Source organism: Electrophorus electricus, chromosome 14 (genome assembly GCF_013358815.1).
Source record: "Electrophorus electricus isolate fEleEle1 chromosome 14, fEleEle1.pri, whole genome shotgun sequence".
Classification (NCBI taxonomy): domain Eukaryota; kingdom Metazoa; phylum Chordata; class Actinopteri; order Gymnotiformes; family Gymnotidae; genus Electrophorus; species Electrophorus electricus.
The window spans coordinates 10,983,327-11,006,807 of NC_049548.1; the positions used below are offsets into that span (position 1 = coordinate 10,983,327).

At 39.1% G+C, this 23,481-nt stretch overlaps 2 protein-coding genes across 2 annotated transcripts in view; one reads left to right on the top strand and one right to left on the bottom strand.

Annotated features, from left to right (window-relative positions):
- ppifb (peptidylprolyl isomerase Fb) lies at positions 1–5,121 on the top strand. The gene is made up of 6 exons (XM_027028473.2): positions 1–204; positions 742–772; positions 1,735–1,823; positions 3,108–3,204; positions 4,105–4,180; positions 4,382–5,121. The coding sequence occupies exons 1-6, from the start codon at positions 55–57 to the stop codon at positions 4,515–4,517; spliced, it is 579 nt and encodes a 192-aa protein (XP_026884274.1). The 5' UTR covers positions 1–54; the 3' UTR covers positions 4,518–5,121.
- Positions 4,653–23,481, bottom strand: part of LOC113589030 (zinc finger CCHC domain-containing protein 24-like) — a 25,574-nt gene continuing 6,745 nt past the window's right edge. The window contains exons 3-4 of the mRNA XM_027028477.2: positions 12,087–12,251; positions 4,653–10,656 (exon numbers count right to left, since the gene is read on the bottom strand). Of these exons, the coding sequence (XP_026884278.1) occupies positions 10,543–10,656; positions 12,087–12,251 (279 nt within the window). The 3' untranslated portion in view covers positions 4,653–10,542. The remainder of the gene's footprint in view (positions 10,657–12,086; positions 12,252–23,481) is intronic.

Below are 23,481 nucleotides of genomic sequence, written 5' to 3' on the forward strand. Positions count from 1 at the left end.
CTTCCTGTGGCGGTGTGAAACAGGCGGTTTAACTGACGGTGTGATAGCACGACAATGATTTTAATAAGTAATAGAATTAAATTATGCTCCTTAGCGTTTACAGCTGCTCGTATGTATGCAAGCGGGCCCCAAGTCAACAACAATCCCGTCGTATTCTTTGATATCGCAGCGGATAATCAGCCGCTGGGTCGAGTAACCTTCGAGGTAAGCGTGATTGAACTTGACGCGTGGACTTGGTTCCTAGTTAGCTAGCCCACCGTGCTTAGCCTTTAAGCTAATAAGTATATATGGTCTATAAGACGGATATTGCCTGGTTATCGTTTGTACCTCGTTTTCACCAGTTTTGAGTTCAGCAAAAATGGCCAATCGCAACCTGATTAATACTATGATCCGGTCTAATTTCAGATAGTTAACGCTAGCGTTCATGTCGTTAGACAGTGAAGTGTGAGAATGCAGTTGTTGGTCTATGAAGGGTTTATTTGCAGGCAACGTCTACCTAGCTACAGCCGGCTGTAACATAGCGATACATAAGACAAACAGTTTAGAAATGCAGGGAAAGAGCATTTTCTCAAAGTATCGTTTGCCTATATTTTGAATAGACAGGCACAAGTCTGATTCCACAAGTCTGATTCTGAAGTAAGAACAACTGATTTTACGCGTGTATCGTAAATGTTCCTGCGTAGATGGCTAGCTATAAATATCGCCTCAGTGACTTGGGTTGTTGTTGTTGTTCTTCTTCAGCTGAATGCCGACGTTGTTCCAAAAACAGCAGGTAAGACAACATCCGTGCTTTAAATCTGAACGTGCATATATGCGCGATTTGACGGTATTTCCCTGCTCACCGCAACCTAGCGCTCTTTCGTATTTTTGGAAGAGCTTTGATGTTTACACGAACTTTTACTACATTTAAAAGTACAACATTCAGCTTACTTGATTGAGCTAGTTTACTTGCATCATTATGTTAAACACAATTACTTATATTTTTAGACAGCTTTGTATTGTGCAATTAGATTTTATAAACAGTTCTGTCCAAATTTGCACTGCTGATAGGCCAAAGGTTATCACACCTGGCTGGTTGTAGAGCTGTTTTGGCCTTATGGGAAAATGTAGCCATTCTTTCTCTAAACTAAATGGGCATTTGAACATCATTACAAATACAAGGACTTTAATATTGATGTATTAAACCTGGAACAATAGAATCTTTTCAAACTTGATCTGATGATAGCCAAGGGCTACCACTCTTGGCAGTAGAGTTTTTCAGCACGGAAGTACCCCCTGCCCTGCACATTTGCAACATTGCACTACTGATGACCCCTGTTTTAGCTGGCAGTCAAGCTCTATAATGAACTTCTGAAAAACATTGTGCAAAAATGTTTTTCTATATAATGCTATTAAACACAATTAGTAATATATTTAAATAGTTTAACATAATGATGCAAGTAAACTAGTTCAATTAGGTAAGCTGTATTTTGTACTTTTAAATGTAGTGAAAGTGCGTGTTTACGCCAAAGGTCAAAATACAAGAAAGTCACCGTTTCTCTTTGCTTAAGGAACGTACGGTTGCGGTGAGAAGCGAAATACCGTAAAATCGCGCATGTAGGCGCATTCAGATTTAAAGGTCAGGTAGATTAAGGGTGCATTTTGCATTCATTCATTTTAAGTAATTCATACACATTTACATAGATTCCACCTCATGTCTCTCTCTCTCTCTCTCTCTCTCTCTCTCTCTCTCAGAGAATTTCAGAGCGCTATGTACTGGGGAGCATGGCTTTGGCTACAAAGGCTCCATCTTCCACAGAGTCATTCCACAGTTCATGTGTCAGGTAGCTACACACACTGTTGTAATGTATCCAGCAGAAATCCAACTTCATGCGTGTAAAGTAGCTCTTAGGTTTGAAGCACCCAACCATGTTGGACCATACTGGTCCTTATGAGCTGCTTCTTTGGCATGTTTCTTTGGAATTGAAAGTTCGGTGGGCAATGTGGACAGGAATTACTTCCCTCCAAAGCAAGATTCAACAGGTTGTGTGATGTCTTTGACTTGTCAGGAGACAAGTTGGGCTGCTCATGTTGTTCCGTTCAGACAGGAGTGACTCAGCAGCACAGTTTGGTATCTCAGTTGTGCAGCAGTGCCAAGTTGGTGCAGAGGAACCACATTTTCAGATTACTGTTCCACTTAAAGCAGGGATGGTGTTTATCATCCTGGGGCAACAATACTGATAATCAGTCCTATTATTAGCAAAGTCAGTAAGGCCTGCCTGGTCTTGGGGACTACTGGTAGATCTGGATTGGAGTGAGTTGTGTGGAAATAGAAGACAGAAAGAAGGGTGAGGTCATGTAGCAAAGTAGTTGGTAATTAACTTTGAATGCCCCTTTTAATTGCTACAAAGAGGATCACAAAAGAATGGGGGCTCCTAGGCCTTTTTCTGCCCTTTCTTCAGTCCAGCAGTTGCTGAGAATGATGTGTGCATGATGACTGAATCCAGCCCTCAGACTTGACCAAACTGGGTCTTGCAGAAATGAGAGCAAACACCCAGGGACTCCCTCTTGAGGCCAGACTGTAAATCGGTATTTCACACTCACTCTGCTGTAAATCAGAGTTTAACATTTAAGAAAGTTCACTAGTTGCACGTGATGGCTTGCCTTTGAAATCTACTCGTTGCTGCCCATATCTACTGGGCCAACAAAACTATATATTCATATTTAGAAGTCTTCAGAGAAGAACCTCCATTGTTTCTGTTATTTGTGCAGTTGTAACTCAAAAAATAAAGAGAAATACACTACCTCTGCATTGCACTGTAGCACTACAATATGTGATGTATGCTATAATGCGTATTCCTTGCTTGATGGCTAGAGTTAAATGTCTTTCACTTGGTTTAGGAAAAAATAAGTAATGACATCAGAATCAATTATTTAACAATGCCATGGTCTAAACTATTAAAATGAGGTAGGCTGACTCGAATGGTAGAGGAAAACTGTTTATCCCTCATGTATAAGAGGAGATCGGTGAAATTTCTGAAACTGTAAATGAAGCCTATATTGGCCATTAGTGGTCTGGAGCTTGAGCGTGTTGAAGAGCTGTGGTGAATACTGTGTTTGGCCTGCAGGGCGGCGACTTCACCCATCAAAATGGCACGGGAGGAAAGTCCATCTACGGCCCACGGTTTCCAGATGAGAACTTCAAACTGAACCACACTGGGCCAGGTGACGGCACTAAGTGTTTGGTCTGATCTGTTTTGGATGGATTTAAAGGGGAATTTTTTTTCCTCTGCTTATCTTTTCATACAATTTACTGAAGAGACTTTTTAAAGAAATATTTAATTTTTGTTAACACAGATTCTCAATTACAAAAACTCAGATCAGGAAGCTATGTAATAGTATAAAGTGGCAGAGGCACACAAAAACACCACACAGAACATGGTATGAGTAGTGTTCACAGAGACAGCCATGCTGGGAAAAATCCACACATGGTTTGAGTAGTGTTCACATTGACAACCTTCTTGAAAAACAGCACAGGAATTGGAAAAATAACTTGTGGGCACATGTGGTGTGTGTTTTGTAGTCCTATGTGGCATTCATTTAGAATTCACTAGGCCTCACATCTTCAGGCCTCTAGTATTAAACTGGGAGGTTTTTTGTTTGACATGTAGAAAGGACTTAAGGCCATGTATGTTTTGAAAAACATGACTGTGAACATGTAGGTTCATCAGGAGACTTGTTACTGCAGTTGTCTGTCCAATTACAGCAATTGGCCAATCCTTCAGGAGTCCTTGTTGCATTGGGTTCACCCACAAAAAGCTGAAGATTAAACTGTATAGCAACTGCAATCCATGGTAAGGCAGAAAAGACTTGCAGGGATTGGGAGTTCTTTTAAAAAACAAAGAACCATCTGACTGAAGCATAATTAACCACCACTAGATGGCATTGCTTATCAAAGTAATGCACGAAACCATTTCAGTCACCTTTAGTTTACTTAGTTGTTGAAGACCCATGTTCAGCCCATGTCTCTCCCATGAGTATAAACCCTTGACAGTCTTGTTCTGATTGTTCAAATATGTTTAAAGTTAAAGGTAGCTAGTGGTAACACTATCTTGTGTATTGTAGGTATTCTTTCTATGGCCAATGCTGGACCCAACACCAATGGCTCCCAGTTCTTCATTTGCACTGCTAAAACACAGTGGTATGTTAAAGCTGTGTATGAACTTAAAAAATATATTGCACACACACAAGTTTCAGTTTCTGTCCATGTTGCTTCAATTTGTTGCTGAGTTCTTTTGGATTTGTTCTCCAACTTTTTCTTAGTATATATGTATATGCAAGCACAAAATTACAATGTTGTGTATATGCATTTCTTGAAGTGTGTGTTTGTGTGTGTGAGCAGGCTGGATGGGAAGCATGTGGTGTTTGGCAGTGTGAAGGATGGGATGGAAGTGGTGAAGCAGGTGGAGGCTCTAGGCTCTCGCTCTGGAAAAACCTCCAAGAGGATCACAATTGCTGACTGTGGAGAGCTGAAGTAGATTGAATACAACTGTCTATCCCAGCTCTAGAGCTCTGTAATCACACTCAGCACTGATCAAAAATACACCTGAAACCTAGCAGAAATGCACACAGCGTGAACCACTTAGCTGTGTGTGTGTATGTTTTTTTTGCTGAAAAGTCTGCATCAATAACAGCCATATCTGGAGATGTGCATTAGGGCTGAAGTAATGGGGTGGATTAACTGGCTAAATATAGGCTTTGAACTCTTAGGTGAGTAGAGTTCTAAATCTTGTTCTAATGTGAATGTTACTTAAATTTTGTGAAAAATAAACATTTCAAGGGTGCTTCCTCTGTTCAAGATGTACTTCTGGGTGATTACAAACTTTAAATGATGTAAAACCTGACTGAAGTTTATTTGAATAACCATGACTTCACTGATTGTGTGTGTGTGTGCGTGCACACACTTGTACAATGTATATTTGTGTGCATGTGAGTTGGCTCTGAATGTAGTGTTGCCTAAGGAATGCAGAGGGTATGTTCTGCAGTTAAGGGTAGTAATTTGTTTATTTTTCACTTTGTTTAGTCTTTCTTGTTTTGCTGAACTGTAACTAATCTCAGGAATAAAACCTTTGACATGTGGTCCTCCAGGTCTTTCTGCCTCTTGTCTCCTCTAGAAAGTTAAAGCATCCACAGGCCAGACTCAAGTTTGATGTGTAGTAGTGTTTGTATTGTCAATATAAATCTTTTTTTTTTTTTAATCTACAGGTGGAGAATTTGGTACTGAAAAACTTATAAAGCAGTAAAATGTAGGATGTTTTGAGGTTGCTGTCGGGGTGGGGCTCTGTATCTTTCGGGTTAGATCTCCATCTGTATAATAAAGCTCATTTTACACTTTTCAATAAAAGCATTTCCTGATTTCCAAACAAGGTCATTGGTAAAGTTAATCTGTGTTCTGCAAGTACACTAATGGTCTTGTGCCTCATCACTAGTCACAATAGTTACAATAATTAGACCATTAAAAAGAACCAATGGAACTGACTGACTCCATAGCTCCTGTAGCAAAAAGATAACATTAAGATTATAGAGCAACACTCATACTAAAACCCCTGCAGTATCTTTCACATGCATAATGAGCTTAAGAATGGTGTGGTTTATGGAAAAGGGTGTGCTAAAGGGGATTAGTTTTAATCACTGTTTTGAGTCCTTAAAACAGTCAGGTTTCAGGATTTAAAGTTCAGAGAATGAAATGCAGTGTTTTAAAAAGAACTGCTTCCAAGACAGAAGATTCTGCAGACCATTGGTCCTTGTGACTGGGGCTAAACTGCACACATTGAGAAAAAGCATTTCATTAAATCAGTTCATAACATAGTCTAAGTAGCAGTAGTGGTGTGAATTATGAGGGTGGAGAAAAACACTTCTGTTTGGTTAATATAGCTTTGGTCTAAAATTTGTTGTATTTGTAAGACTGTTCTTCCTTTATACACATTAAAATGCAAAAAATAGTACAATTAATATATTGTTATAAAATACCACATTTGGGAAAAGGACTATGAACACTAAAAGCTTAAACTTGCTTACATTAAAAAGTAAGTACATTTTAAAATGAATTGTGAAAAATGTGAATAAACATAAGAGAAAGACACAGACCTGTTTCATAGGTATATCATTCAATTCCATAAATACAGACATCACATTCCTAAGGCCTCACACTCATTTTAGATAAAGTGGTAATTGTCCTCTTATCTCTATTGCTCTTATATGTGCATTCTGTTATCCCTATTGCTGTTCTAATTTTTGCTATATATAATCTTTTCCAGTATAAATTATAAACATCACAGGCACTTGAGCGATACACCTGATACTGATAATAGATGTCATTATATTTCAATTAAACATAGACAGTAATACATATTTTATACAGATGAAAAAATAATTATCTAACTGTGAGACAGCTACCGCTACAAAGTAAGCATCAGAACCTATAAAAACACTGTAACAGTGATGATGTCATTCCAGCACATACACCAGTATTTGGAAATGTGGTAGACATTTAGAAAACAATCATACTAAATGGGGTAAATGGGGGTAAACTCAACTTATAATGACGTTTTTTCATTGATATATGAAAGTAAATAATTTAATCTATTGTTCCTCATTGTGTCAAGACATACTTTTTTTTTTTTTTTTTTTTTAGCACAGCAGACAGTTGCATGTTGTGCACTGAGGTGGTTTAGTATTATGTGCGCTAGAAGGCATGCATGAATTATACAGAATCATGTTCTACTGGAATCCCTTAGAAACATTTTTTAAAAAACTGTTTATTCTAGCAGTGCAGCTAAGCTGAGAAATACTGAAAACTGCATGAGAGGACAATGGAAGATATGCTAAAATGGGTGTTCTGTCTTGGATATCTACAGCCCTACAAGGTTTGTTTCCAGTCTCATACTGGATATCTCATACACCTGATCCAGTTAATCAAGGCCTTCAGCAGCATCTGAACAGTTGATCCAGGAGTGCTGGAGCTGAACTCTGCATGATAGATCTCTAGGACAGAGATGGGCTCCTGTACTCAAAAATAACTGTCAGATTTCTTCAGTTTTACTGTCTAGATCAGTTCTAGAAGAACCCCTACCAGACCACATTTTTAGTCTTTTCCTATATCAAGATTCTTGAGTCTAGAAAACTGAGTTTGACAAAAATAATTTGATTAACTTAGAGGATACTCACCCAGTTCTTTTACTTTGCAAAAAATAAATCACAAATATGACACAATTTTATGCTTAATAGCTGAATATTATTCATGAAACATACCGCAAATACAATTAAATTATTTTAATTAATGGCATTATTTTTTCCAGACTAAGCAGATGAAAAAATATAGAATCATCATCCAAAAATGGCTTTAGTGGCCTGAATTCTGTGATTCATGAACTTCACTTATGAAAAACAATATTCAACATCAAGCTGGTTCCAACTTTCTCGAATAGCAGTTGACAGATCAGCTTTGCAGATGGAGACAGATGGAGCCATATCATGGACCAATTTTTTAAATTTCCACCATAAATTTTCAATCAGATTGAGCTCCAGACTTTTTGCTGGCCATATCATTCAGTTGGTATGTATTTTGTGAAGGAAAGCAAGAAGCATCATCATCCTGAAAAATGACTTCATTAACACCAAACTTTCTATCAATGGAATAAGAATACCATCCAAGATTTTAATGCCAGGTCCTTTACCTGACATGCAGCACCATATCATAAATGAGTGGGGAAATTTAGTTGTTTTCTTCAGCCATCTAAATGTGTTTCATTAGAACGGCACCGAACAAACATTCCATCATCATCTTCTTGGCGGGATCAGATTTATGATTCTTCATTAAATATCACTTTATCCAATCATTCACATTCCATGATTGCTTGTCTTTATTCCACTGGAACCTTGTTTTCTTCTGTTTAGGTGTTAGTGCTGGTGTTCTTCTGTTTAGGTGTTAGTGCTGGTGTTCTTCTATTAAGGCAATGGTACCATTGTTCTTTGGCTTTTCATTCAGCATATTTCTGTCAAAAATATTGACAAAAACATTCATTTTTCATTTGTTTTGTTGCATATTTTCTATTTTCAAGGCATATTGCTTTGAGTGTTCTCTCCTGGTGTTTTGACGCCTTCCTTTGTTTACCCATATGTTTTTCTTTTATAAACCTCTTATTTTGTTTGTACTTACACCAAAATACAACCAATATCTTACGCCACACTCCATATTGGATTTCCTTCTTGCAGGAGTTATTATTTTTTCCATTCTTTCAATTAACTCGCTTGTTGGGGCCATGTTTTCGTTCAATTAGCCAAGTGCAACACCTCATTAAGATCTGTAAGCACTCCCTTTTTAACTGCAGACTAATCTGCATTACTACACTTGTGTGGGTATTTGTTTTAGAGATGCAAATTATAAGGTGATTCTGTAATATTTTCCTCAACATTGTCATTCCATACTTTTCCCTTTATTTAATTCAGAAAAAAAAATGCCATTAATTAAAATAGTTTTTATTTGTTTGAGTTATGTTTCATGAAGCCAGAATGTTCAGCTATTAAACAAAAAAATCATATCTGTGATTTATTTGCTACAAAGTAAAAAAGATGCATGTGGTGATTCCATCATTTTTGCCAGGGGTTTTACCATCCTGGTTTTAAGTGCTGGTGTTTTAACTGGGACACAGCAAAAAGGTGAACTGCTAAAGGTCCAAGAGGACACAGAACTTAGTGAGTGCTTAGTGAGTACTTCCTATGAATTATTGCACATACTAAACAACAACCTTTAGTGCAGTGTTTCTCAGCTCAGTCCTCATGGCCTATCAGTTGGTTTCTAATGTGTTGGGAACTTGGGATAGAAAAAAAACTAGTGCAGTGCTTCTCAACCCAGTCAGAGGGGCCCCGAGAAATGGGTTGAGGAGCATGGCACTAGTGCAGGGTTTTAAAAAATATACTCGGCCTGAGCTCAAATTTTTGCAGAACAAAATACTGTTTAAACTAGTGGTAGCTTCCTTATCCCCCACCCTTCCAGTCTCAAAGTAAACACCATTACCATGTCAGCAAAGTCAAGTTAACACACACTCTAAACATATTTCTGCCAATTTACATCTAGTTAGATAACTGCATCTTAAAAACGAATACATCTATGTGCTGGTCCAAGTTAGCAAAATACTGCATGTATTTTCAGAGCTGCCTAGTCTATAATTACGGTCACAAAAAATACATTGTGAGGGCGCTAGCAAAAGAACTAGCTAACGTGAAAATAGAAAATAGAAATTCTGCCTGCGGAACATCAGTTACATGAAAATACAGCCACATAAAAAAGATACATATAATGACCTCCTGAGATCTGGACTAAGGATTGAATGATTTTTTTTTCTGAATATAATTACTAGCACTTAATATTCTTTAAATTAAGCAACATCTTTGAACAGAAAATAGTTTATGAAAAAGTGGACTCCTTATATGGTAGCAGGTTCACTTTGATATAACAGAATAAACTGCTATCCTCATAGGAAAGTATCCCTTATTCTGAACCCTTTACTGACCAAAGACATTACTTTGTGTGATGGGCCCCTTGTAATAATAGTGAGGTTCTCACAAGGATAACTGCCTTTCTGAATTCACAGTTGAAACAGTCACTGAGCTGATATATAAGGCACTGCAAAATACTGTACAATTATTTGGCACTGAAAATGGAAAACTGAAGAAGGAAATATCCCTCTCTCTCCTTCCTTCTCCCTCTGTCTCTCCCATTCTTCCCCCCTCCCTCTCTCCCTCACTTTCTCTTTCTTTCTTTCTTTCTCTCTCTCTCTCTCTCTCTCTCTCTCTCACATACAATGCACACAGATAAGTGGAGTAAAACAAATAGACTAACAGTGTTATTGAGATATAAATAAAGTATCCTCACATTCTCTGAATGAATGGCTGTTGCATGATTGTTACTAATTTTACATATTTAATGTAGTACATACAACACACATTGCTTGGTTTTTTATGTTAATAAATCCTTTTCTTGGATAGCAGTGGAGCCAAAAGGCACAGAAAAGCTCGAAACATTTCAGTCAGTATAGACTTTAGAATTTTCAACCAAATGTTTCACACTTAGAGAAAGTTCTAGAAATTAAAATCTGTAAAGATATTCCAAATCAAGATGTCATATCCATTTTATGCCCTGGTTTATTTAACTAGCTGGCCACTTTGTCACCACATTTGATTCTTAAGTAAAGGGAGTGTGGAAAATCGGTAGTACCTGGACCTTGAAGAGCTGAAACCCTGCATTCTATGACATAACAACAATGATTACAGCATTGAGGACCAGGTTTTAGATTTATGGGCCAGAGTCGATAACCATCTTAGAACACTGAGTCTGGATGTCTATACCTTGTCTGTACAGCGCTGATTATGATGTGTGTTTCAGGAAAAAAATATTCTGGCTAACTTGGCTCAGGTGAGAATGTTTCAGGTGTGTCATGGTCCCCAGGCTGTGAAGATGTTTGTGTTTCTGCAGGCAGTTTGAGCTGGAGTGTGGCCCAGGTCTTACTGCACTCGCCGGCAGTAGTAGCCCAGGACCTTACACTTCTCACACAAGTGCTGCGGGTGCTCCTTACTCTGGTCAGACACATCCAGGCCATCAGGCTTCTCCAGGGGGCGCTAGAGAAACAGAGGATGGATCCATTACAATAACATTTTCTTCATGTAGTAGCCAGAAACGTTTTTTTAAAAATGGTAAAAAATCGTTTGAATGTACCAAGATACCTGATATCTGCTCATGGAATATAAAAACAATTAAACTGTGTCCTTACAAGTGAATCCTAGATAAAGGCAAATCCTTGAGAAATGAAGACTGAGTAGCACAGTTCAAGATCATGCTTTTAGGTTGTGCCTGCAAAGGGATGGTGAGGCTGCAGGTTTTCATTCAAGCATGAATGAAGTGGAATCAGGCGTGCTCTTGCTTGTCATACTGGGCCTTTGCAGATAAGATTGGACCAAGCATAAAATGAGGCAACTAGAGGCAAAACAAGGTGCAGTGGTGCTTGGTTACTTAGTTTATAACATTTATTATTCACGTTAATATTAAAGCATTTCATAAAACAGATCAAAATACACCCAGGTAATAATCTGTAATAATCACCCAGCAATGTGATTAGCTGCCATTGTATTTTCTGCTTTTCAGAAGATCATGGCATTTTTGTTTCTGTCTGTGGCAGGGCAGGGTTCTATTGGACAGAGTTCAGACAACAGGACACGGCTGTCTACAGGAAACACATAACATTTTCCTTAACCGCAGGCAACCATTCAAGGTTACACATATTTCCAAAAGACACATCTCTCTCCTTGCAGGGGGTACAGGCGAATAGAGGATCATTCCCATTCAGATGACTTAATCTGACAAATGTAAAAGTTTGTTTTCAAGAACAAAACCTGTGGTCCCCCCCAAAAAAAGACTTATTCAGCATCTAACTTATTTGCTTATGGTTCTGCACCTAGCGTGACTCTGGTTTCAGTCTTAAAGTCTGCTGTGTTATATCAACTGGCTTGCGTCACGTACGGCTCTGGGCAGCATCTGCTTAAAGTTAAATTAATGAAAAAAGAAACGGAAAGGGTACTGAAGCTACATACGATCTGAGATGTTTTCTCTTTGGCTTTGTTCACTTTTTGAAGAGGGTCATGTGGTAAACTGTTCATGCTGTGCCTTCCAAAACTATCCAAAACAATGTTCCGGTTCTGTAAGCAGTCTCAGGAGACTCGCATTCTCTCCGTCAGGGTTAGCTTCTGTAATCTGTACCAGCATTCTCTGTGTCACACAGCTTTCTTACTAAGGCTTTGTTGTGGAAATATTTTTGCTGATTGTTACTCCCTTGCGATTGAATGAACAATGGACAGGAGGAGCCTGCTCATAAATCATCAATCTTGCAGTAAAAAACGTGATAAATATTTGTCTTTCACTCTTATTTTAAATCCTCCACACAGACTCAGTGCTGCGTGTACACACAGATTTCTGCGTCTCAAACATAGTTCTCCTTTTCTATGCTGCAGATCATTGCTCAGGTGTGTGTGATACAAGACCGTGTTGTGCCTACCTGTTTATGTGGGTAGACGTTAATGTGGCATTTGATGCACTCCTGCCCCATGTTGGCCCACGAGTTGCCGCTCATCCACTTCCTCTTGCACTTGGGGCATTTGTACTCCCCAAAACAGCGCTTCTTGCCCTGGTAAGGTGTCAGACCTTCGCCTTTTGGCCGGGCCTGGAAACACAGCACACAGCTCTGAGATCAGAGGCTGGAACAGTGCACAGCAATGAAAACACAAGTTAGGAAAGCTTACAACAGTCAGGGCTGCTTTCAGGGCTTCATGAACATGGGCTTTCAAAGAAGAAAGCAAAGTGTGCAATCTAAAACGTATAAATTGAAGGTGACTTTACCATACTTTTAACAGACTTAAGGTTAGAACAGTAACTTACAGAGAGTTACTGTAGGGCCAACTCAAGGCTTAACCAGCTTTACACAATAGCGTCTTGCACAATCTATCCCATAACGTTGATATAAAAAGATAAACATTGACTTCACGAGGATCAGCAATGATGAGCATGTATGCCTCTGATGAGCATGTATATTAGTGATGATGTAATGTGTTCACATACATTTCAGCTTGTATATATGTCAAAATATCTTACCATCTGAAGCTATAATAACCTTAATAATTTTTTTAATTATTGGAATTTATATAGTACTTTTCAAGAGCCCAAAGATGCTTACAATTGAAAATACAGGGTACATAGAACATCAGAAGAAAACACAATCAACATAATACAGGAGTAGACAACATTAAATAGGACATGAAAAGAGCACAGTGGAAAGTCAGAAATAGATTAGGCTTGAGATCGGTCGAAGGCCGGGGAAACATTTATGTTTTTTTCTTTGGATTTCAATATGGAGAGAGAATTACATTGGCGGACATGTGAGGGGAGAGAGTTCCAAGGGTGTGGAGCAAAGAAATTTGTACAGAAGAAGATGAGACAGATAAGAAGTGCAAGATTGTTGAGAGCTTTGCATGTGAGCAGAAGGATTTTGAAATGTATGTAATATTTAACAGTGAAGATTTTGGAGTGTAATGGTTATAATGTGCTGATGTGACCAGGTGTGAGTCAGAATATGAGCAGCAGAGGTCTGGACTATCTGAAACTTGTAAAGGGAAGAAGAGCTAATGCTGTCTGGAGAGAGTAATAATAGTCCAGGTGGCTAGAGATTAAAGCATGAATCGCAGATTCAGCAACTGACTGAGAAAGGCATGGTAGGATTTTAGCAATATTAAACAGTTGATAAAAGAAATACAACACAACAGTAATGTGCATTGAATGAGAGATGTATCAAGATCAACATCCAGATTCACATCAGGGGTAAAGGGACAGAACTACATCATCAATGGCAAGAGAACAAGGACCAGTTTTATTGAAGGTTAATTACGAGTCAATAATCATGAGCTCAGTCTTGTTGCTACTTAATTTAAGAAGATGTGGGCTATTCAGAATTTAATTTCTGAAAGGTATGTTTCTAAATGACTACGTGGTTGATGTTTAATTGATTCAGTCCTGAGATAGATCTGGATGTCATCCACATAGCAACGGAAATCCAGTTTGAAACATATGTTATGTCTGAGAGGAACTATCTAGATAAGAAACGAGAGTGGCCCCAGAACTGAGCCTTGTAGAACCCATTGTGTGACAACAAACAAACACCCTTTCTTTGCTGAGAGGTCTGCTGAGAAGTTACTTTGCCATTTTTTATGCTGTTGCATTCACATAACGTTGGATTAAGAAAAGGGTTAAACACTACACAGAGCTTTGAGAAATACTGCACCCTTGGCACACTGAGAAATACTGAACTGATGGCTGCAAGAAACTGTGGTGTTTGTGTATTTTGTAGCATCACTGAAGTTTTCAGTTTGTTCATTTATTGCTGTGTCACTAAACCCGCCAGTTTTTTTTTTTTTTTTTGGTGTTTAAATGGTATCTACTGGTATTTAAATTAAAGTCAAGAAGTTTATTTGTGTTACATATTTGAACTGGTGAAACTATACATATCTTTCTATTTTTTTCCCCATTGTTTCTTCATCTTTTAGTTTTCATGGTGCTCATTACAGTGCTTGTCGCAATGCTCATCAAGGAATTAACGATATTTTAAGTCCAACAAGCTCAAGAAATCTAAGCAACCATTTAAAAAACTCTCTGCACCCTTTTCTTTGAGGCGAACAGCTGCTACATTGGAGTTGATTAGCAATGGCTCTTTCAAGGAGTCCTTTTTACAGGAATGAAAGTTTAGAAATTGGTTATTAAAGTCAGATGAGTTTTTATTTTAATAACTAGTTAGATTGATATTTTCTGTCATAGATAGGGTATAGTGGTAACTGCAGAAATCATATAGTCCGAAGGAACTTGGCCATGAAGCAGCAACTGATTAACAAGAGCTGTGAGATGAAGGACCAGGGCAGGGAGACAAGCTTTAGTTAAGTACATTGGGAGGGAATCAAGAGAGCAGGCTGTAGTTTTAGAAGTCGTAATGCTATCAGCAATGAAAGAAGATTCAACAAAAGCAGAAAACAAAAAGAGGGCAAGTTGCTGGATAAAGGATGAATAGTCAGGGAGGTAAAGGAAGTGACATTTTTAGTTGTAGAGATCAATGAGGTTTAGAAATTTTATTTTCAAGTAAGCATGGGAAAGAATGACAGAGTTCAGAATAAGCATCTATAGTACATTCAGTGGGTTTAAATAGTTTGGTCATTGTTGAAAATAGATGGTGGGGTGTGCATTAGCACTGTTAATAAGGGTGGAATCAACTTAGCAGTGTCTAGGACACCTTTGGTGGCAGATACATGCTGCTTATAGTTCTCAGCTTGGATAGAGACTTTTCTTATAGAGTCATTCCAGTCAATGACTAATCTACTTAATAGTATATATTTCAGTAGTGTAGTAGGGATAGGCAGTAATGAAGGAGACAATTTTAGTTTTCATGGGGGCTAAGTGAATAAAAACCCTTACACAAATTGTATTACATACACACACTCCCAGGTTTGTTCAGAGTCTAAAATTTACACGGTTTGTTTGAGGGAAGTGAAATGTTATGTAATCTAACCTCAACACACTTTCATAATGTTGTGAACAATCAGTAGTGTATGAAAAATTAGGTTTGTGACATCAGACTGTAATACAGTTTTCTTACCACATACTGTTTAAAGTTTCTAAACAAGGTCTATACAAAACTGTAAGGAAGATGTATGTAGTGCTTTAGAGCTCCTCATGTGCCTGTGCATATGTCTGTGTCTATGTGTGTAAAGCAGGTTACCTAGTCCAGCACTGTGGGACACTTGGTCCAACAGCCAAAGAGTGAAATCAGAACAGACAGGCAGTACGTGACAAAAGCCGAGCCTGTGTCTGGTGTGCTCCAGCACCCAGACTAAACAGTGCCCAGATAAATGCTTTTAAACTCCAAACAGAATATGAGGACAAAAGGACATGAGAAAAAAGTGCTCATGCATATTTTTTCTCCAAGTAATTACAGGGTTATGGTGTTTATTTATCATATTACTATTTCATATAAGAATCATCTCCTATTTGTCACACATAGACTATTGCAAAAGGTTAGGAAGTAAGAAAAAACAGCTGAGAAATATTTGTCAGAATAAACCAACAATTTATTAATACATTTGTGTATATTTTGTATTTTATACAGGCCTATTGCATATTTTGCATATTTCAAGATGTCATTCTTGTTATTAAAAGTGGGTTTTCCCTAAATAAGTACTTGTAAAAAAGTAATGTAAGAAATGTAAAAAGGTATTATTAAAAAGCACCCATGGAAACAGATGTTGTACCAAATCTGGTTTATACACCTGATTACTGGACATCACAGAAAAAAAGTCAGTATTACAAGATAAAAAAGAGAATTTCTGTTTAGTTTTTACCAACCAACAAAGAAAACATGCTCAGTATGAGTATTCTGCAGAAGCTTAATGTCATCAACCTTTTGATGAGTGTTGTACAAATTTTCATCAGGTTATGAAGAGCAAAATCCTACACTCTAAAAAGTGTCACACACTTTTGGAAAAGGATTAGTCTGAAATATGACAAGGAATGTTTTGTATGATGTGGAACACTTGCTTTGAGGTTCCACCACCCCCTTTCTCATGTGGAGTTAGCTGGAGTTTTCTCAGATGACAACCAAAATTATAACACATGTACAGTGACACACTAAGATACATTATATGGACAAAAGTATTGGAACATCTACAAATTACACCTACAGAAGATTTTCTGTCATCCCATTCTAAATCCATAGACATTAATATGGGGTTGCCCCCTCACTTTACAGCTATAATAGCTTTCACTGTTCTGGGAAGGATTTCTACAAGATTTTGGAGTGTATCTTTGGGAATTGTTGCCCATCCATCCAGAAAAACATTTGTGAAGTCAGGACCTGGCTCGCATTCTCCATTCTATTTCATCCCAAAGGTGTTCGATGGTGTTCAGGTCAGGGATCTGTGCAAGCCAGTCAAGTTGTTCCATAGCAAACACTCCCAACTATGTCTTTCTGGACCTTGCTTTGTGCACTGGGGCATAGTCATGCTGGAACAGAAAAGGGCCTTACCCAAACTGTTCCCAGAAAGTTGGAAACATGTAACTGTCCAAATGTCTTGGTATGTTGAAGCATTAAGATTTCCCTTCACTGCAACTTAGGGGCCTAGGCCAATCCCTGAAAAACAACCATATAGAATAATCCCTCCTCCACCAAATTTTACAGTTGATTCAATGCAGTCAGGCAGGTAACATAATCCTGGTATTCACTAAACCCAGACTTGTCCAACAGATAAAGAAGTGTGATTCATCACTTCACAGAACATGTTTCCACTGCTTCAGAGTCCAGTGGCGGTGTGCTTAACACCACTCCATCCGATGCTTTGCATTGTGCTTGGTGATGTAAGGCTTGCAGGCAGGTGCTCGGTCATTGTATCCCATGCCATGAAGCTCCTGGTGCACAGTTTTTGTGTTGATGTTTAGACAGAGGAGGTTTGGAACTCTGTAGTTACTGAGTTAACAGAGCGTTGACGACTTTCTCATGCTATGTGCCTCAGCACTCAGCAACTATACTTTACATGCTCTGGCAGTTTGTGGTTGAGTTGCTGTGGTTCTTAAACACTTGACCATAAAGAGGGAAGAAATTTAATGAACTGACTTGCAGAAATAGTGACATTCCTATGACAGACTATGTGACCTTGATTTTATACATCTGTGGTAATGGGACTGAATGAAACACCTGAATTCAATGATTAAGAGGTGTGTTCCAATAGTTTTGTCCATATAGGTACAGCGTTGCACAGCTACCCTCAACTTTAATTCCAAATGGGTTAAGCTACTGGTAGAACTGCAGCCGCACTCCTATTCCTACTCCCTACATGCCTTTACTGCTCAGTCCAGACACTGCTTACAGCCTGTAGTTGCAGCCAGTGACCAGAATGATGTACTGTGGGCGAATGCAGCTGTGTGATCCATCACTGTCTTAGAAGTGGCACCACGTCACTTGATCTTATCACATCCTAGTTATCAGTTACTGCCTCCCTTCCTGTATTGATTTCCCACACGTTTGTTAAAGACACTCATGCATGCACACACACACACACACACACACACACACACACACACACACACACACATACGTGCGCACACACAGGCACAGAACATTGATTCTAGTGGCAGACTGCAAACTGCAGTGAAGGACAGAACACTAATTCTTTCCATTGTTGCTCATGATAAAGTCCCACACACTCATAGAGCAAGAGAGAAAATATTAACTTTCACTAAAATTGTTCAATATAACTACAGATATTTCTCTCCAAACTGTGTTAGTACTCTTTTCTGATAAAATGCTAATTAGAAGCAGGTGACAGCAGTTCCCAGGTTATTAGATTTCATTAAATCCATTTTGCCTGATGATGTGATTTCCCAGGTTCTGTGCCCCACTGGTTTAGCCACAAAGCAGCACCAGCAATGGCCATTTTAGCTAAAGCTATGGTTTGATAATTACTGTTAACAGGATTTTACTTAGAACAGCCTTGTTCTCCCAGAATTCCATACTGACGGGCTTTCACGTTCCTGTGCTATGCAATGAGTGGCTGTCTCTATCATCTGGAACTCATCAGCGTAAACAATGGAGTGGAACACCCCTATTCCACACACACATGCGCATCTCTGGGGGGCAAAGAAAGGGGAGATAGGCAGGAGTGTGTTCTCCTCCATGCTCACTAAGCCAGATCCCTTTCCCCTGCTGTGTTTGGCTTGGCTTAGTCACAGGAGTGCAGCTGTTTCACAGGGGAGCACACACACATATACAGGCACACACAGATATAGTGATAAATACACACACATGTACAGATATGCAGGGCACACGTAACACTACCATATTTCAGTTCCTGTGGTTTGGAACAGCTTGAACCGTAATCATTTTATCGTTCATGTCATCATGAGTTCTGCAATGAAGTCTACTAGAGTTCACCCAAACATGCTTACTTACAGCAGTCTCGATAGGAGAAGGCTCACGATGTGGGTGTCGGAGTAAAAAAAGTGAGGAGACGGAGGAGTGAAGAATAGAACAGATGAAGGAAAGAGAAAAAGAAAGCCAAATAGTGGAACAGAGAGTGAGAGGAAGGTTAGTTCAGGTGAAAGTGGTCCATTTGTAATGTGTGGCTACAGCAGGCCTGATTGGCTTACTCCAGCCTCACAATTCCAATTCCCTGGAATTCTGGAAGACAAACTGATAGGTGACAAAAATTGCCATCAAAAATGACAACTAGCATAGCAGCCATTATTTCCACAAATCTGTCACATGTCATTACTGTCTCTTTAAAGATCTAGATCCTCACTGAACATACACCTGCATATTTGCAACATTTAAACACATACTAATCCTAAACTCCTAAATACTAAACATTAAACATATCCCTACTGAAACATACACTCATATATCCAAAAAACACACACATACACTAAGCATCTTTTCATGAATGGCAGCAATAATGGACAGATTGACAGAAACTTTCTTGACCACACATACACTCACACACAAACTCTCACTGTTGCACACAGGTTTCTCTTTGTTTATCATGCTCTGTGTTCTCACATGGGGAAAGTCAGCACCAAATTAATTTCTTATGTTTTCACATTATGTCTGCTCACAAGGCCTTTCAGGTCAGGTCAGGTCATATCCGGCCGGATGGAAACGCTCTGGAACAGGGCTTGGTTTCTCTACTATCACCATGCACATCTACAACTAATGGAACAGGGAGAAAAATCACTTGATCAAAACCTTGCTGAGGTAATAGCCAGTGTTTTAGGCCACTAATGAAAGCTATGGTACACTGAAAGACTACATTTCAAATCCAGTAAATAACCAAAGGGTATGACACATCAGTAAATTTCAGTCCAAGTCCATAGAGAACTGTGCAAAAGCACAGCAGGCCATGTGTCACCACACCTCTTTACAGCTCAAACACACCTGTTTGAAGCTCTAGACAGAGACGGACACAGAGACGGTTCAATGCTACAAGCCAATCAGAACATGTCTGCATGACCTCAGAAGAATCAGGTCTGGAGAGCAGGTCTACATGACAATTCTGATGACACTCACTGCCTATTATTACCCTGTTTCATATTCAGGTTACAAGTGTCCCCAGACTGACACTTCACCTATAAATAGAGTTTATAGAAAATGTACTTGTGTGAGACTTATTGAGACTTATCTGAGACATGTACTTAATTCCCTCTCAAATTGAACTGAACTGAAAACTGGCCCTAAGTTATCAAAAGCAAGGGAATGGCTGGGGTGGTAAGTGTGTGAGTGTACCAGTGGGCAGTGGGGTTTGTAGCACAGCAGCTGCTGGGGCCTGAGTAATGTGCTGTCAATCACCCTCGACTCTTGTTTGTAATTCCACATCTTCCCATGGAGAGTGCAGGATTGCTATGGCCTTAAACTGCCCAGTGTAAAGCACAGGCCGTTTACACTGCTCGAAACACAGATGTGTGCAATAAACATCCTAATTGCAAACACATAGAGCACTGCTTTTGAATGAGAAGAGGTTATGAGAATGTTGTACTTATTTTGCTGTTTCAGTACTAAATTAAACCGAACAAACATGCAACTTTAATTACTGCTCCAGCTGTAGGTAATTGCTATCACCTATAAAACAAAGCTGCCTTTGCTGTTACCAGATCAGCTCATGACATACTGCATTATGTAATTACACTGCTATCCCACAGACTTTTCAGTACCTGTGTTCTGTTCTTTTGGAGAACACTGCTCTGCTATGGGGTCTCCCAGGTGATTACTGCTTAATTTCTGTTTCTTTAATACAATTTTGCACTGCATGATTTAACGTCTTTTCCTGCTTAAATACACCCTGTCCCATACTTGTATATTCCAGAGATGGATTTAGGAAACCCTGGGTCAGGTCTGAATAAAGTGAGCATGGAATAAACTCAGACCTGGACAAACAACCTGCAACCTGGAGCTGTTAAATAGCTGGTTGGTGCATGGGTCATTGTTCTTAGCAGTAGTAGTGAGGGTACAGGCTTTAGCATTTAGTGTTTACCATTGGCTAGCTCAGGTCTGGCTATGCAACAGTGTTAAGCTTTGCTCTGAGAGATGGAAGCAGCTGGTCTGGCAAACATAAACACCAACATATTTGGACACACAATCTCAAATGTCCCTCACACCACAGCAGGCAGAGATCCTCAGGGGACCAGATCCTGCTGGGACTGAGGGGGGATTACACTGTATATCACACTGTTACAGCAGCTCCTGTGTCATTTGAACACAGCCTTGAGTCTGTTAAAAGCTTCGGTTGGTAATGTGGGCAGCTGCGTGTGTTGAAACATTTGTCTTGTAGCTCTTCAGCATTGAGCAGTACAAGACAGCAGGGACAAGTCTAAACACCACGAGCGCATGGGGCCTGGATCGGTTAAAAAATACAAATTGGCATCCCAATTCGGCACCTGCTTCGAGTGTTCATGCCATTTCGTGAAACAGAGAATGTGCAAATATATGAAGATTTTTTTCCTTTTTCGTTTAACATTTCATCGGATAAAATAGAAAAAATGTATGATGGTACCTAGGAAATTTGAGAGTGGTGTCAGCAAAAGAAAAACGCAGCAAGAGAAGCAATCACAATACATAACACTCCTCAATTAACCATTTCGTAAAACTTTTTTTTTACAGTGTGCGTTACAATGTGGTCAATCAACTATAATTTTTAGCATACGTTAGGCTATAGTCTTGTTTAGATTGCGTGCCTGTTCTTTTTATTTCCCTGATGCTTCGCGATTAGCGTATTATGCATTGTTTTACATTGGAAAATAAACTCTTCATTTAACAGCGGCTTCAATTTTTTCATAGCCTAGGATCACAAAATTGTTTCATCCAGTCCTACTGCAGTGATCAGGAATAACATTAATGTAGCTGCAGCTGCATTTTTGATTTGTCGGTTTAACAGTTGCATAGTTTATCTTAAAGTAACGTCTTTTTTTTTTTTTTTTACTGACTGCATGTTAGTAAAGTATTCAGCAACACTTTAACTGCTAACACATGTTAAACAAAACTGCCATGAAATCCCGTTACATAATGAGCCGTTGACATGTGTTACATAAGCAAGTGATGTCACTTCAAAGTGACAACTGTAAACAAAAAGCATCGCGTTTTATCGCTCCGTCAATCTGGCGTTCATTTCCCAGAGGGGAGGAGCGCTACGACGTAAGAGAAGCTATCGAGGTCGAACAAATAATAAAGGTGTTATGTCTACTGATTACATTACAATTCGTCACATCCAACAAGCTCGTAACAGCAGATTAGCTGTTTGGCGCACACAATAAATTAACACTTATTGTTAATGAAGGCCAGGTGAGATGGCCGGTCGAGTCAAGGACGTGACTAATCTTCTTTGATATTGGTCTACCGAATCTTTTGCGTAAGTTTATTTTGGTGTTTCCTTTTTTCCTTACATGTTTTGGTGGCTTGTTTCTCCTGATAATCAAAACTTGCCCAAACACCTCATGTTGTAGTGTTAAGTTCCCCAGGACAGCAACAGCAGCAAGGTGAAACTGGCTTGTTGCCATCATGTGTGCCATCATTGAGTGCTCTTGACATTATGGTGTCTTTCAAAAGAATGCTTGTCAGGACAAAACTACCAGGGCTTGGATGACCACTGTACTTGCAACTTTAATTTTGGCTAGGGTTAATGTGTTGCCTGTCTTCTGTATGACATGACTACATTTTACAGCTACTTGTTATGTATTTAGATGCTCATGGTGACCTGCCCCAGCTCAAACTACAGCTCCTGGATGAGGAAGGTGGCAATTCAGCTTCTGAACCTTCTGTAGTGATGAAGGGAGAAATTAAGGGTGCTTGAAGGTAACACGTAACCACTGGAGTGCCCCAGTCTGTTCTGGAGAACCTGCATAATTCAGTCTCATCCCTCCCCCACTACTTGTGTAGCTAACTACTCATAACTCATGTGGGTGTAACCAATTTGTGCCTCCAGGATTTTTAAAGGGTTCATCAAGGAGTGTTCTGCATTCAGGTGGTGTGAGTCTAAGGGATGGCGTTCTCTGCAGCTCTTGCCCTGTGCTGTGGACTTGCAGACCCATATGACAATTCAGATGATCACAGGCTTCAGCAATTGAGTCTACCCTGCAAATAGTTTCAGAACAAGTGTTCTCAAACTACTGATCAACTTGCTTTCTTTTCCCAGAGACAAGTTTGCCCGGACTGGTCTGGATCTTTAAAAGCAGTATTTTAAATTCCTGATTTGTACGAATGTAGGCTTCATGTAATCTTCACTTAAATGTGCCAAAACCCAAATTCATTTACTATTAATTCAGCTTGTTTTGAAGCGAATAAAATGAATTGAATTATTCCATGGGAAACCTGAGTTGAGGCCTGCAAAATGATGTGTATATAATCATGATAATTAGTTTCAGAAGTTATCAAGAAATTGTTGCTTGGCAAAAAATGCTAGGCTACAGTCCTATTCAGATTGTTTGCCCAGTTTTAGGCCTGCTAGGCTGTTGCAGTATAAGGCAATAAGCATATTATGCTGTTGCCTTTTATATTGTGTACATAATACATTTCAAGGGGACCCAGTTTTCATAGCCTAGGAAACAACAAAAGGGTTGCTGGTGTTAGGGCTCCACACTATGGAAAAAGTATGGCTGGTACCCCTCCATGTAACAACTGCAATATGTTTTGGAGATACTTTAAAAGCATAGGGGTGAGCCTTGCAACATGACTAAAATATTTACATTTGTCATCACACAAATACCTTGATTCAATTTTTTAAAAAACCCACACCGTATTCATTATGAGTATGGGCGGTTGGCCATGATGCAGTGTGCAATATCAATACTGCAAATGTTACAGTAGTTAAAAATGCATTGGG

Excerpts from the sequence above, each read along its gene's own strand:
- ppifb (XM_027028473.2), top strand. The coding sequence starts at position 55 with ATGATTTTAATAAGTAATAGAATTAAATTATGCTCCTTAGCGTTTACA. Across the intron at positions 773-1,734 it reads CGTTGTTCCAAAAACAGCAG|AGAATTTCAGAGCGCTATGT; the intron begins GTAAGACAACAT and ends TCTCTCTCTCAG. Across the intron at positions 4,181-4,381 it reads TGCACTGCTAAAACACAGTG|GCTGGATGGGAAGCATGTGG; the intron begins GTATGTTAAAGC and ends GTGTGTGAGCAG.